The sequence below is a fragment of the Elgaria multicarinata genome, chromosome 13 (assembly GCF_023053635.1).
Source record: "Elgaria multicarinata webbii isolate HBS135686 ecotype San Diego chromosome 13, rElgMul1.1.pri, whole genome shotgun sequence".
NCBI classification, from domain to species: domain Eukaryota; kingdom Metazoa; phylum Chordata; class Lepidosauria; order Squamata; family Anguidae; genus Elgaria; species Elgaria multicarinata.
In genome coordinates, this window is record NC_086183.1 from 16487754 (window position 1) to 16502559 (window position 14806).

A 14806-nucleotide genomic window follows, 5' to 3' on the forward strand; every position below is an offset into this window, starting at 1 on the left:
CATTGCATCATGAGGCCCAAGCGGCTGAACTCAATTCCTGAGAAGATTTCAGGGCCCATATTCCAGTGGGTCAAGGTGACAGACTTGACCTTGGGGGAGCTAGGGGTGGTGACAGCCGACAGAAAGCTCTGGCGTGGGCTGGTCCATGAAGTCACGAAGAGTCGGAAGCGACTGAACGAATAAACAACAAAAATTTCGGTGGTGGGTGGGGCCAAAGGGGTGGGGCCAAAGGGGTGGGGCCAAAGGCCAAAGCAGGAGGGGCAAAAAACACCAGCGCATTTTAGCATAAAACTGTTACTGCTAGTAACTCAGCCTTAGAGAAGGCAAGGGGGCGTGGCTTTCTGCAGAGACCCCGAGGGCTGGATTTGGCCCTTGGCCTGAAGTTCTGCACCCCTGCTTTAAAGATGGCATGACAGACAGAAATTCAGCAGGTGAAGCTTTCCTCAGCTTACAGTTGGAGTAATGAGAAAATCCTCACCTGCTAGGTTTCTGCTTGTGGGGCGTAAGTTGTTCAGATCTCTTTGCAGTAAGGCGGCCAACTGAACAGAACCCCCCACCCCTTGCTTGGTTTGCTCCTGTGCCATTAAGGACAGTCTCATGTGCAGAAGTCAGTAGGCAGAGCTTTTCACAGAACTCTGTTATCTCCTAATGACTATACCTCTGGCTGCCATGAAAGTCGCAGCCTCATGGCTTGTCAAAATGTTGGCAGCTCAGTCTTACTGTCCCAATGTGACCCAGAGCGCAACACAGCTTGCTGAAGCCTAAAAGAGGCAATGGCCAATGATCACTCAGAGGCCCCACAACCGCTCCCTTACAAAACAAGAGAAACAGGCCGCGGGAGAAGATCAATAATCCCTCCACCAACTCTGGTGCTGGACCCCAGCAGTTGCTCCCACAGTAGCGCAGCCCCTTCTGAAGGATGTGTTGTATAACTTGCGGAACTCCCTGCCACAAGAGGTGGCAAAGACAACGGGCTCAAGACCTTTAAGTGGAGATCAGACAAATCCAAGGAGGCGGCATTGGGGCAGTCGAAGTCCAACTCATCTGGGGGGGCGCCAGGTTGGGGACGGTGGCTACACACAGTGTCCATGACAGGGGCTCTTCCTTTCGCGCCCTCTTTGGGGGCTTCCTGGAGGCATCCGTTTAGCGGCTGTGTCAAGCAGCCTACTGGCTTAGCTGGGCCTTTGTCCCTCCATGGCTCTTCTTCCATTCTTAGGTTTTAAAGTCATGGAGTTTGTCCCCATCTTGTGTTACTACCAATCACTATTTTGTACCTCTGTCAGTGGAGCCCAGTGGCTCTGGTTTCGGTGGAGCTGTGAATACATTCTGGGTTTTAGTCAGAACCATCCAGGACTCTAAAGAAGTATCCGAAGGGGTGAACCCAATCCCCAAAATGGGTCTGGCACCTTGCATAGCAGTACAACATCGCAGTTTAAGCTGCACAAGACTCTGGCTGGAATTGCCCTTAGAAGCTCCATCCGCCCCCCCGACCTCCCTTGAAAAGCCGTGACGTCCCTGTGCAGTTCCCGCTTCTCGCCAGCAAGGGGCGCTGAAGTAAGAGGAAGCCCATGCGAGAACCCCAGGAGAACGAGCCGCACCGAGGAGGCCCTGGGTGGCGGTGCTTTCACCTGCTGGCCGCTAGGGGTCGTCTGTCGGTCTCCCTCATAGGCTTGTGAAATCTCAATGTTCTTTCTATCAATATAGAAAATTAGAGTGACACACAGTCTAAACTTGCGGTTTCAGTAGGCATTTTGGTCATTTACAGAGCAATCCTACATATAGGTACTCAGAAGTCACTCCTTTTACTCAATTTAATGAAGTTTACCCCCTGGTAAATGGATATGTACAGGAGTGCAACCTTATTCATTTAGTGTTAGTTTTAACCTCAAACACACTTGCTAAGGCATAAGCTCTATCAAATCATAGAATCATAGTATAGCAGAGTTGGAAGGGGCCTACAAGGCCAAGTCCAACCCCCTGCTCAATGCAGGAATCCACCCTAAAGCATCCCTGACAGATGGTTGTCCAGCTGCCTCTTGAATGCCTCCAGTGTGGGAGAGCCCACAACCACCCTAGGTAATTTATTCCATTGTCAGACTGCTCTAACAGTTAGGACGTTTTTCCTGATGTCCAGCCGGAATCTGGCTTCCTTTTACTTGAGCCCGTTATTCCGTGTCCTGCACTCTGGGAGGATCGAGAAGAACCTAATGGGAGTTGTTTCTGAGTAAACATGCAAGTCAATGGGCCTTTTTTTGTGAAGGAATTACCTGGAAATCCACAATAACACACTCCCTGTGAAAGAACAGGTGCACAGTTTAGGGGTATTCCTGGAGTCATCATTGTCATTTATTTATTTATTTATTGCACTTATATACCACTCCTATAGCCAGAGCTCTCTGGGCGGTTTACAGAAATTCTAAAATTAAGATAAAAACGAGTATACAAAATTTAAAATTCTAAAACCCAGGTGGCTTCGGTAGCACAGAACACCGTTTACCAAGTTCAGCTGGCATGCTGGCTCCTGGACAGAGATACCTTGGCCTCTGTGACCCATACATTGGTAACCATTGAGTCAGGACTACTGTAATGCTTCCCATGCGGGGCTGCCCTTGAGGCTGGTTCAGAAGCAGCAGCCACTGCAGAATGCTGCAGTGAGGCTGTTGATTGGAGTGCCTGGCCCTGCAAAAGTAACACCTGTGCTAAAAGAGATGCAGTAGCTGCCAGATGGCTACTGAGCCCGGTTCATATTATTGTTGTTGTTGTTGAAATATTAAGGTCTAAATAACTTGGGACAGATTAGCTGCACGATAGACTTCCCCTGTACAGACCCATTAGACTACTGCGATCTCCAGGGGAGGCCTTCCCATCTGTGGTGCACCTGGCAGGGTCTTGTCGGGCAGCAACCCCGCAACAGGCCGCCTCTGTGGTGGCCCCCTCCTCCAGATTGAGTTCCCCTCTGCAGTACCAACAATCATGTGCTTTGTCTACCTTGGCTATTCCCAACCATTAACTTAAAGGCTGTTGTACTATTAATGATGTGTTGTTTCATAATATGGTGTGAACTGCTTTAGGATTTTTAAAATGGGAAGTGGTATATAAGTGTTCTAAATAAAATAATTATGAATAGAGGACTACATTGCAGGGATAGTGTTGTAACCCACTTTCTCAGCCACAGCCGCTCCACTTCACCGCAGAATGGAAATAATAAATTGTATTTCCATTGGGATGTGCATTGTTTGCGTTTAAAAACTCAATGAGAAATGAAATTAATTATTTTCAGACGAAATAAGCCCATAGCAAGAGCATGGACAACACACGTGCTCCCCAATCACAGCTGTGGTAAAACCCTGGATTTCTGCATTGGTCCCTTTGGGCCACTCTCACTGCTGCTCCCCCTACATCCTGGGGAGGGCGAAATTTAAAACTGGATTCCCCATTATAAACCCAGGAGTAGTCTCAAAGACGATGAGACGAGTCGGTCTAACATTTCATATCTCTATGCCAAACGTGCGCTTTATGGCAGCGGCGGCAGCAGCAACACAGTACGACTATCGCCGCCGGCATGAGTGTCGTGAAAGTGGGCGGCGATGGCGCGCATGATGGCCTGTCGTAAAAGCCCTGCAAGGACAGACGAGGAGGGAGCAGGCGTCGTCGCTACGGCAGCCAAGGAGGAGGTGGGAGAGGGGTCCAAGCTTGCCCCCGTTATGAAGTGTGGGGCGGGGTCATAGGGTGCACCCCCGAGGGGCAGGGGGAGGTCTGTGGCGCGCCCCCTCCCCTTCCGTGCGGGTGGGGCGGGGGACGTCTCAGCCAGGTCCCAAAAGGCCCTTGAAGATGAGCATTAAGGTGGTCTGGAGTGGGGAGAAGGACCGACCCCCTTCCCTCCCCTAAGCCGTAACGTGTGGGGTGGCCGTGGCTGTGTTCGCCCCCACCCCAGTCTTGGAGTGAAAAAAATGAGGCTGGGATGTTAGGCTGACCATATGGAAAGGAGGACAGGGCTCCTGTATCTTTAACAGTTGTATAGGAAAAGGAATTTCAGCAGGTGTCATTTGTATACATGCAGCACCTGGTGAAATTCCCTCTTCATCACAACAGTTAAAGCTGCAGGAGCCCTGCCCTCCTTTGTATCTGGGCACTCCAGTACAGCTCCTGCAGCTTAAACTGTTGTGATGAAGAGGGAATTTCACCAGGTGCTGATTGCAAACAAAGGACTCCTGCTAAAATTCCTTTTCCTATACAACTGTTAAAGATACAGGAGCTCAGTCCTTCTTTTTATATGGTCACCCTAGTATTGCAGTATTCTTTGTCTGGAACTAAACTTGGTTTAAGGGTATAAAATGCATTATGTGTATCATAGCAAGCACACAGAATTGCAGTGTTTGTTATGATTATTTATTATGACATTTGTATCCCACCGTTTCTTCCTCTTGCAAGGAATCCAAAGGGCTCACAGGGTCCTCCTTTTCTCCACTTTATCCTCACAACTTTATCCTCACAACCCTTTGAGGTAGGTGAGGGTGAGAGGCAGTGACTTGCCCAAACTCACCCAGGCAGCTTCATGGCTGAGTGGGGGCTAGAACCCGTGTCTCATCAGTCCCAACACGTTAACCACAATGATGCTGTGTTATTTATGAAGTTTAGAAGTATAGCAGTATTTGTTTTATATAAGTGATGGTGTTCCTTGCCATGACTAAGAGGTATCTAAACGTATCTTTCTTCCCAGTTATGGAAATAAGGTGGATATTTGAAAATAGAAACCATCAACATTGTAGTAAACAAATGGAAAGTTTTAATTTAAAAAAAATTATCTTGAGTTAGATACAGTCTTCTCTCATTTATGTCAGCATTAAACAGTCATAGAAGAAGCTATACAAAAACTCACAATGAACATGCAGTTAGGGTTGTGCTTTGGATTTGGCCAAATCCAGAACCAAATCAGGTTGGCCTGGACAGATTTGGGATAATCTCAGGGTTTTGTCTCTTCTGTAGTGTGCCTTGCTGTGCAATTCCTTTCCTTGACCTCTCCCCTCTTCCTCCTCCACCTCTCCCCCACCTCAGCCATGCCACTTCTCGATCTCCAAGACAAGCTGGGAATTGACCTTGACAGATGGTTTCTCATCCAAAGTACCAAGCAGCCCCTAAAACTTGCCAGTGTGTGCCACGCTTTTGAAAAGGAGTGGCTGGAGTGTGCTGATGGTATCGGACTGACACGTGCGAAGCAGGAGTGCAAGCAGGAGAAGGAAGACCTTTTCGAATGTATGAACATGCACAAAATGGTGAGGGGGGAAACAGATGCAGAGGACCTGAGGGGGCTGGATGGTCGTTTTATTCATGATTTTTTTAGCCATTGTGTCAGAGAAAGCAAGCGCACTCGCACAGACCAGATTACTGCTGCAATGATGAACTATGGCTTGGAGATCCCACCATAGCTTATTGCCACGTCCAATGGGATACTTGAAGGAGGTATTGTGAATAGTTTTGCGGAGTAGAAATGTAGCCTTCCCAGCCTGTGGGAGTAATCAGCTGTTATTGGTTCCAAAGAAAGACTTGGGGTGAAGAAGTTGCCTTTGTCGTGTGTCAGGATTGGGGACCTGTAGCCCTCCAGATGTTTTGGGACTGCAGCCCCAGCTAGCCTGGACAGTGGTGAGGGATAATGGAAGTAGCAGTTCATCTGGAGGGGCCACAGTTTCACAGCCCAGTCCTAAACGATGTTCCAGACACCATATGCGGTGTGTTGAAGCCAAGGCTCCATAGGTTGGTGTACAGTCTTCCAGTGGGGAGTTGGGCCAGATGGCCGTTTGGTCATTTCTGACATGGAAGTTTCAAGTCTGCTTGGAACACTTTCTGGGTGTGGGCTGGGCTTCACGAGTGTTCGTTCGGTTGTAGGACTTAGTTCTGTTTAAACAGACATAGGGTTGTATAGGCTGACCATATGAAAAAGAGGACAGGGCTCCTGTATCTTTAACAGTTGTGAAGAAAAGGGAATTTCAGCAGGTGACCTTTGTATGCATGCAGAACCTGGTGAAATTCGCTCTTCATTACAACAGTTAAAGCTGCAGGAGCCCTGCCCTCCTTTGTATCTGGGCCCTCTAGTATAGCTCCTGCAGCTTTAACTATTGTGATGAAGAGGGAATTTCACCAGGTGCTGAATGCAAACAAAGGACTCCTGCTAAAATTCCCTTTCCTATACAACTGTTAAAGATACAGGAGCCCTGTCCTCCTTTTTATATGGTCACCCTAGGGTTGTGGCCTAAATCTTTGTAAACGTACGTAGAAAGAAATGTTAAATATTTCATACGCAACTGCTTGTTGTCTTTAAATTTAATTGTCTCAGCTTTTTTATTGTTGTCATACCAAAGTGCTTTTTTCCTCCTGCCCCCGCCCCCTCTCCATGGCAATCAAAGCAGGCCTTCCATGATTTCCTCCAGCTCAGAGAGGACAGATGGAGGGTCTTAGTCAGCTAACCATGCACCTCAGGAGCCTGGCAGACTTCACTTGTTTTGTGGCAAGGAGATATTGGCAATCCATGTGAATGGTTGCCTGTACAGGGCCCTATCCAAACCCTTAGTTAGCAAAGTATAACCTCGCCCTTACCGTCAACAGATGCAGACACTTTGAATTGAACAGTGCTGGAGTGAGCATAGGACCTACTTTTAACCACAAATAGCAATATGGAGACATCCTTTCGATATATTTGATCACTGTCCCATGTTTCCCCTTTTCTTCCTACAGTAGCCTGATGCAAAGTAGGACAGTAGAGTATTTCTTTTTACTTGTGCAAGAAGAGGGAATCTTGGCAGGTGAATCTTTCATGTAGGGGTGAGAAAAACATCTATTACTGCAATTTACACAACTTCCTTTGCATCTGGTCATCCCCCCCCCCAGCTCCATTTTTTTTCTCCCTTTTCAAAGAAATCTGAACAAAACACCACCACCAGTGTGACCCACAATCTATGTGTGGCTCCCAGGTCACCAATGGCAGACCAATGAGTAAGAGCACATTAAGGGGATTGTTAAATTGAAGTTAACTTTGAGCCGTTCAGTGAAAGGAACAGGTCAGATTTCTGTACCCGCTCCTCCATGCTCTGACCAGCAGGATAGGACAAGTTTTAATTTGGAAGACAGGTTCACAACTCTCTTCTCTTTCCCTCTGGCAGATGAAGCGCCTGGTGGCTATCACTACACAGAGAAAGAAGCTGATGAAGGAAGGGAAATACACCCCACCTGACTACCACACTGGCAAACCAGAAACCACGCCTTGAACTACTGCTGTTGATGACCCTGCAGGCAGCAGAGTAGGAAGCCATTCACAGCCCCTCTGCAACACTTTGTTTTTTACAAGCTTTGTTTGTGGTTGGGGTAGAACCTATTGGCTTTAACCATTTTCCTCTAGCTTCCCAGCACTAGTTGCTTACGGGTAAAGTGAAGCTGGTGTCTGTCCCTGACTTGAATAAAATCCCCTCTTTGGGTCTTGAGTGTGGCTGATTGAGGTTTTTCACCTTCACGGTTACAAAGGTGCAAATCATAGAATCAGAGAATAGCAGAGTTGGAAGGGGCCTACAAGGCCATCGAGTCCAACCCCCTGCTCAATGCAGGAATCCACCCTAAAGCATCCCTGACAGATGGTAGTCCAGCTGCCTCTTGGCTGCCTCTAGTGTGGGAGAGCCCACAACCTCCCTAGGTAACTGATTCCATTGTCGTACTGCTCTAACAGTCAGGAAGTTTTTCCTGATGTCCAGCCGGAATCTGGCTTCCTTTAACTTGAGCAGAGAAGAGATCCTGGCCTTCCTCTGTGTGACAACCTTTCAAGTATTTGAAGAGTGCTATCATGTCTCCCCTCAATCTTCTCTTCTGTCTTCGATGAGAGTGTGGAATGTGTGACGAGGAAGGAGAATACCTAAGGAGGAGACCTGAGCGCTAGATTGGGGCCCAGGAACCCTTTTCAGCCCAGCGGCCAAATTCCAACCTGGGAAAAGCCTTTGGGGCCAAATGCAGTGTGGGTGGAACCAAAATGAGGTTTATTCATTATTTATTTATTTATTTATTGCATTTCTATACCGCCCAATAGCCGAAGCTCTCAGCATCTTCTTCCCCAGGCCCCACCCCCCTCTTCCTGACAGGGAAAAGCGTTTAACTGGTCAGCTGCTGGTGAAAGGTAAGTGCATTTCGCTGCCTGGGAGAGGGATTGGGACCTGGGGGAGAAGTTGGCATGCCGGACGGAGGAACTCCCATGGGCCGGATGTGGTCCACAAGCTGAAGTTCCCTGTGTCTGATCTAAATGCTGAAAAGGGATCCTCTCCTTTCAGTTGCTGATTGTTCCTGCTGTCTCAGACAAGTTCATCCATCTATGTATTTATTACATATATATCTTGCCTGTCTTCCATGGAGCTTAAGGTAACATATATGGTTCTCTCTCTGATTTTATCCTCCCAACAACCCCGTGTAGTAGCTTAGGCTAAGAGAGAGAGAGAGAGAGACTGGCTCATGGTCACCCAGTGAGCTTCATGGGTAGGTGAGGCTTTGTAGTCTGGCACTCTAACCACTACACCACACTGGCTCTACCACTAGCTCCTTTGCCTCCCACCCCATTGCTGTAACTGAGTCCACACAATACAGTCACCCACCACGGGCATCCCGTTTTCCGCAAGGAGCCTTATTTTTCGCAAACAAGCCACGCAGAGAATCCATTGTTAGTGCCCATGTAGCAACCTTTGGACATTCTCTTGGGGCTTTGCTCTTCCCACCTTATGCATAGCTAATTCACATCTTGTCCTGCTGAGAACTGTCGCAAGCTGTCTGGACTGAGGCTGTGTCCCCTACCTCCACCCCACAGCCTATACAGTGCCTTGAACGTCCTCTTGACGTTGTGTAAATAGTAGCAGTTTTCCATTGTGCAGAGCCAAATGGGGGTGCAGCAACTATTTGTGGCCACAGGCTTATCCATTTCGCCTGTTTCTAATCAGTAAAAGTGTATTGTTATTGGGGAGTGTTGTAGAGGCCGTGAGATGGGGACGAAGGTCAAAGGCTTCTGGAATTTGTGGAAGGGGGGAACTGCAGGCTGGCTAGCCCAGCGCAGAGGGGGCATGGCAGTGAACGTGGCCTGGTGCCTTCCTGATAGAGCTCGGTGAATGCAGTGATTCTGCAGGAGGGCAAAGGATGGGATGCGAGGGTAGAATTCAGCTCTCGGAACATCTTGGCATTCATATACGTAAAGCAAAGCAGCAACGAAACAAGTTTCTAGTTTTCGTGGCTACAGAGGTCACTTTGAAAACATGTAGGTGACACCTGCAGAAATCTCAGATGTTCAAGAGAGCGATGATTGCCATTTGGAGGCAGGGCGGCTTCAGTCTGTTGCAGAGGGTCATGCCCCGTCGCAGGGCTACTAAAGCAAGTTATGCAACATAATAAACATTATGCAAAAAGGGGGGAATAGAAATAATCATGTTCAGTTTGTATAGGATGTGAAATTTAGCATAATTTAGTCTGCAGTGTTTGTCGTTTTGTGTAACTTGTGTTAGTAGCAGTTTGTGATGGTGCATGAATTTGGCATGGGCCCAGAACCTAAATAAAAATTAAATTCTGGGGTGTAGACAACCTTGCTCTTAAATTGTGGCTGGCTTTGTTTTAATTCCAGCAATGGACAGAGAGGTAGCGTAGCCTCAACCCAGAGGGATTACAAGAGGTCTCGCTAACGCCCCGATGACCACTCTGTGCTTGCAGCCTAGAAACGACAAAACACGACCTCTAATAATGACTTAAGAAAAGAAGCACGTTTTCTCACGTTGTCCACATGCTTGGAGCTGCAACGGCTGGATTAGCTTTTAAAGTTCAGAGTCGTGTTTAGCAAAGCGCGGGCCATGCCTGTGCTCGTTTGGGCCAGCATTATCGGGTCAGCTTTTCCCAACCCAGCACCCTCCAGATGTGTTGGGCTAGAACTCCCATTGTCCTTGGACAGCATTGCAGGGATGTGGGAGTTGTAATCCAATACATCTGGAGGGTGCTGGGCTGGGAAAGGGTGCCATAGATGACATTGTTGCCTTCGGTAAATGCAGGTGCCTGTTTTTTTGGGGGTGGGGGCGGGGAGCAAAAGGACCAGGCTCTGGACTCCTTTGCATCATATGTCTTCAAAGAAAAGTTAGAGGCTTGTATAGGATGTGAGGGCCAGGATGCCTCTCATCGTAGGTCCCTTAAAAGAGCTTGACCTGCTCTTTTCTTCACAGAATTATAGAGTTGGAAGGGGCCACTAAGCCATCAAGCTCCCCCCGCCCCCAAATTCAAGCAATATTGTTTTCATAGAATAGTCGCATTGGAAGGGGCCTCTAAGGCCATCGAGTCCAAGCCCCTGCTCAATGCAGGAATCCACCTTAAAGTGTCCCTTTCAGATGGCTGTTGAGCTGCCTCTTGAAGGCCTCTAGTGTGGGAGAGCCTAGGACCTCCCTAGGTCATTGGTTCCATTGTCGTACTGCTTTAACAGTCAGGAAGTTTTTCCTGATGTCCAGCCGGAATCTGGCTTCCTGTCACTTTAGCCCATTATTCCGTGTCCTGCACTCTGGGAGGATCGAGAAGAGATCCTGGCCCTCCTCTGTGTGACAACCTTTTAAGTATTTGAAGAGTGCTATCATGTCTCCCCTCAATCTTCTCTTCTCCAGGCTAAACATGCCCAGTTCTTTCAGTCTCTCTTCATTGGGCTTTGTTTCCAGACCCCTGATCATCCTGGTTGCCCTCCTCTGAACACGCTCCAGCTTGTCTGCATCCTTCTTGAATTGTGGAGCCCAGAACTGGACGCAGTACTCTAGATGAGGCCTAACCAGGGCCGAATAGAGAGGAACCAGCAGTCCAGGGAGCTCCAGGCTGGGATTCTGTTCCCTTCCGCTCTGTCTACCAGCCCAGAACTGACAGCCCAGTACTCTGCCAGGAAGCAAGGGAAATTTGCTTTTAAGTCATACCTGTCACTCCAATCAAGTCACAGAGCTCCCTTGTTGTTCCATATTTATATTTGTGGCTGGCAGGCAGGTTATTTTTGTGTACCTGCATAGAATAATCCTGCCTCCTACTGAATTGTACATTGCAACAACTACCACATGATGACATCTTACAGCAAACTGGTTTTCTGTGTGCTTCCTTTCATAGTCAAGGTAGCACCATTTAAGACCTGAATGAACGGCCTTACAGGCTGCAGCCTCGCCCCTGTTTTAGGGCATAGCTAGACCAGCCGATATCCCGGGGATCGCTCCGGGATCATCCCCGCGCGTTCACATGATGCACAGGGCATCCCGGGAGCAGGGAGGGATGATCCCTCCCTTGGCCTGGGATATCAGCATAGCCTTTTCCTCTGCTTTTTCTGCGGTCTCAGGATGATCCATGCGGAACACGTGGGCGGGCTGCAGGTTGTCCCAGCTCCTCACGAGTAACTGCGAGGAGCTCTGTGCCCATCAGGGGTGGGGTGGGGGAGCGGGAATTTTTTTTAAAAAAAACACCTCACATTTTTCGCTTGTGCACTCCGTTTCCTTTTTTTAAAAAAAACAAAATGGCGGGCACTACGTCCTCTTCCTCCTAGGACAGTGGTTCTCAACCTTCCTAATGCCGCGACCCTTTAATACAGTTCCTCATGTTGTGGTGACCCCCAACCATAAAATTATTTTCGTTCTTCTCTACACGATCCATTGTCATGGGATGGTTTGCTAATGAAAATAATACATAACAATAGCTTTAATAATACAAAAGATGATACATGACATAGTTCAGTCAATACAGTTTCCTAAGACCATCGGAAATATGTGTTTTTCCAAAGGGGTCCTGACCCACAGGTTGAGAACCGCTGTCCTAGGACATTGCGCGCTGCGTGTAGACGGAGGGGGAGATCTTGCAATAACTATATCGCAAGATCCTTCCTCCTCCGTCACGTGAGACCCGTAGGTCTAGCCATGGCCTTAGACAGCTGTGTCTATGAATTCCATTCTCCCCAGCATTCCGTTGCTCTACAACTGCTTCTACATTCCTGATACCTTAAAAGCAAAGTAAAAACAAAAAAATCATGTTTGCTAACCCTGACATATGAATGTGCTGTATACTCCGAGCATGTGCAATTTTGCATTTAAATCATAGCTCTGTCATGACCCACAGAATAAAATGGAGTTTACTTGCGCTGCCCTCATCATCAACACATTTGCTTGAGATGAAGCACTTCTTTGTTGTAAAAGCGCGAGAGAATACATTTTAACATTTAAAATAATAAAATGGACATTTGTAACCTCGTGCAATCTATGGCGGCCAGGTGTCCTACTTGTGGTGAGGCATTTCTCCTTTTGGGGCCACGCATAAAAGGTCAGATCGTTGTGTGTGCCAGCTCACCTGTCGATAAAGCCTTTTAAAAATAAAGGATGCTGAGACGAGTATCATCAGTGGTGGGTCCTTGTCCCCATCATCTACTGCTCTTTGGGTAGGCATGAGGGTGGCAGCGGCTCGGCTGTGGGGCCCTGGGCCTCTGCCCCCAGGTCCAGCCCAAGCTGCACCATTGCTTTCACAAGCGGGAGGGATCAGCAGGCTTGGGCTTTAGAATGTGGCTTGGGGTGCAGCAAATCGAAGGCTTGCAGAAATACAAAAATATTTGCGGGGGGGGAAGGCCTAATGGGGAACCTCCCCCTGCAAAACAGCCCAATAAAGACAGCATGCTCAGTGGGCACAGAGTTCTGGATGAGGGTTGGGGAGAAGTGGAAAACCAGCAGGGGGAAGATGGGATGGAATGGGGCAGCCAAAGAAAGGACAGGGCTGGCTGGCTGGCTGGCTGGCTGGGACCCTGTGCAGGAGCACTCCATGCTTCAGCATTTTGTTGCAGGTCAAAGGTGTCCACAGGAAGGAGCAAGAGGGAGCGTCTTGACCCATAATCACTATATTCCCAGCATTCATCAAAACAAAACAAAAAAAACCCCAAGTCTCTAGACCCGAGATATGAAGCAAAATGTGCCACCGCTATTCTACCTGTTCATTTTGTGAGAAATGAGCCTGCTCCCACCTTTTAGATGTTTTAGCCCGTGAATGGAATGGCTAACACACCCACTATCGGTGTGTTAACCCTTCTGGCTGTAGTAATCTTTTTTTTTTTTAAGTCTTCCCTGTTAGGAAGTAATTCAGCCTCATTAAAACAAACAATTTAGAAATCCAGGAGTTTCCAGTCTCTAGGTTTGGGCAGCTGTATTACTGATTGATTTTGATTTGTTCCACGCCTTTCTACCAAAAAATGGCACTCAAAGTGGCTTACAGGCATAATTAAAATTGATTAAAACAATAAAATACATTAAAATACAGTAAGAACATAACAATTACAGATTTTTTTTTTAAAAAAAAAAAGACAGCACCCAGCGCAACTGACTCACTTGCAGACCAAAGGCCTTGAATAAAGCTGTCTTTGCCTGCTGGCAGAAGGACAACAGAAGGACAGCCTCCTTTTCATAGCATGTCTACTAAAAATCAGAAGCTGAAGCAAAGACAGGAGCTCATGATCTTTCTAATGCAGGTCTTGTTAATATTTCCCCCCCCCCCCCCGGGTTTATAAACGTTAAAAACATTACACTGACAATACGTGCAGTTTACAGTTGCAGGAGGCAGAGTTGTGGATGAGAAACTCTGGGTTACATCAGTCCTCCAAAGTAGCCTGGTGTGGTTATTCCCATTTTGCCTAGGGGTGGGAAGGGGAGTTAGAAGAACGTAAGAAAGCCCTGCTGTATAATCCTGCGCTGTTTATCCAGTCTCCTGGTATGTTGGGCTTTTAGGGAAATGCAGATGGGGGCTATGAAGTTGATTGTAGCAGCAGTGCAATTTTCTCAGGCTTAAAGGGAGTTGTGATGCATATAGCTTTAAGAGAATCATCCATTTTTAGCTCTTGCAGGAGGTCCCAGTGGAAACGCTCTCTATCTCTTTCAGTGTAGGCTTTGGAGCGGAGACATTGTGCCACGCAGCTCCTCAGAAGTTAATGTTTCCCCATGTATTGTAGAATACATGAAATAGAAACCTCTTGTGAAGGTATCTGAATCCATTGTACGTTGCCTGTAGAGCCGAGCCTAGGAGAGGACTGCAAGCTGAGCTGGTCACCCCACCCCAATATAAACCACACCCTTCAACCCTGTAATGGCCATTGGCCCAAGTCCAGGAAATAATTGAGGATTTCACAAGTCATTGGCAGGATCTACACTACTGCTCTATAACGGTTTATCATGGTATTGACAACTGTTGGGGCCCAGGACACATCCCATATACCGCTTTCAAACTACTTTCAAAGTGTTACATCCTGCTTGGTGTAGATCTGGCCATGGTCGTTGTCATCATCAATTTATTTCTTACCCGCCTCTCTGTTTTAATCGAGGTGGCGAACAACAACAAGTATAAAATATGTAAAGCTGATTAAAAACATAGTATACATTAAACGTCCTAAAAACATCCTAAAATTCCACTGGATAGGCCTGCCAGAATAGATCAGTCTTTATAGTTTTCTTGAATGCTAATAAACTGTTAAGTTGATGAGTCTCCTCCGGCAGACCATTCCACAGTCTGGGAACAGCAGAAGAGAAGGTCTTCTGGGTAACAGTTGTCAGCCTAACTTTGATTGACTGAACTAGATTCTTCCCAGAGGACATGAGTGTGCAGGGCGGTGCTGTGTTTGTACATTTCAGGATTCTTCCCTTCTTCCTTTTTGCATCCTTATTCCAAATAGAGTTTTGTTGGAGTTCATCATAATGCTTCATGTATATAACACAATTCTGCATTAGCACTCTTTAATTCTACGCTGTGTAGGCTTCTAAATGTCATGGAATGT

The 14806-nt window shown here is 47.4% G+C and overlaps 2 protein-coding genes across 2 annotated transcripts in view; one reads left to right on the forward strand and one right to left on the reverse strand.

Moving 5' to 3' along the window:
- PABPC4 (poly(A) binding protein cytoplasmic 4) overlaps positions 1-14806 on the reverse strand; it is a 563337-nt gene that overhangs the window by 119074 nt on the left and 429457 nt on the right. The gene's annotated exons all lie outside the window — the stretch shown is intronic.
- NDUFS5 (NADH:ubiquinone oxidoreductase subunit S5) lies at positions 3598-7472 on the forward strand. Its single transcript, XM_063139703.1, has 3 exons — positions 3598-3674; positions 5056-5273; positions 7155-7472. Exons 2-3 carry the CDS (start codon positions 5058-5060, stop codon positions 7257-7259), a joined length of 321 nt encoding a protein of 106 aa, XP_062995773.1. The 5' UTR covers positions 3598-3674; positions 5056-5057; the 3' UTR covers positions 7260-7472.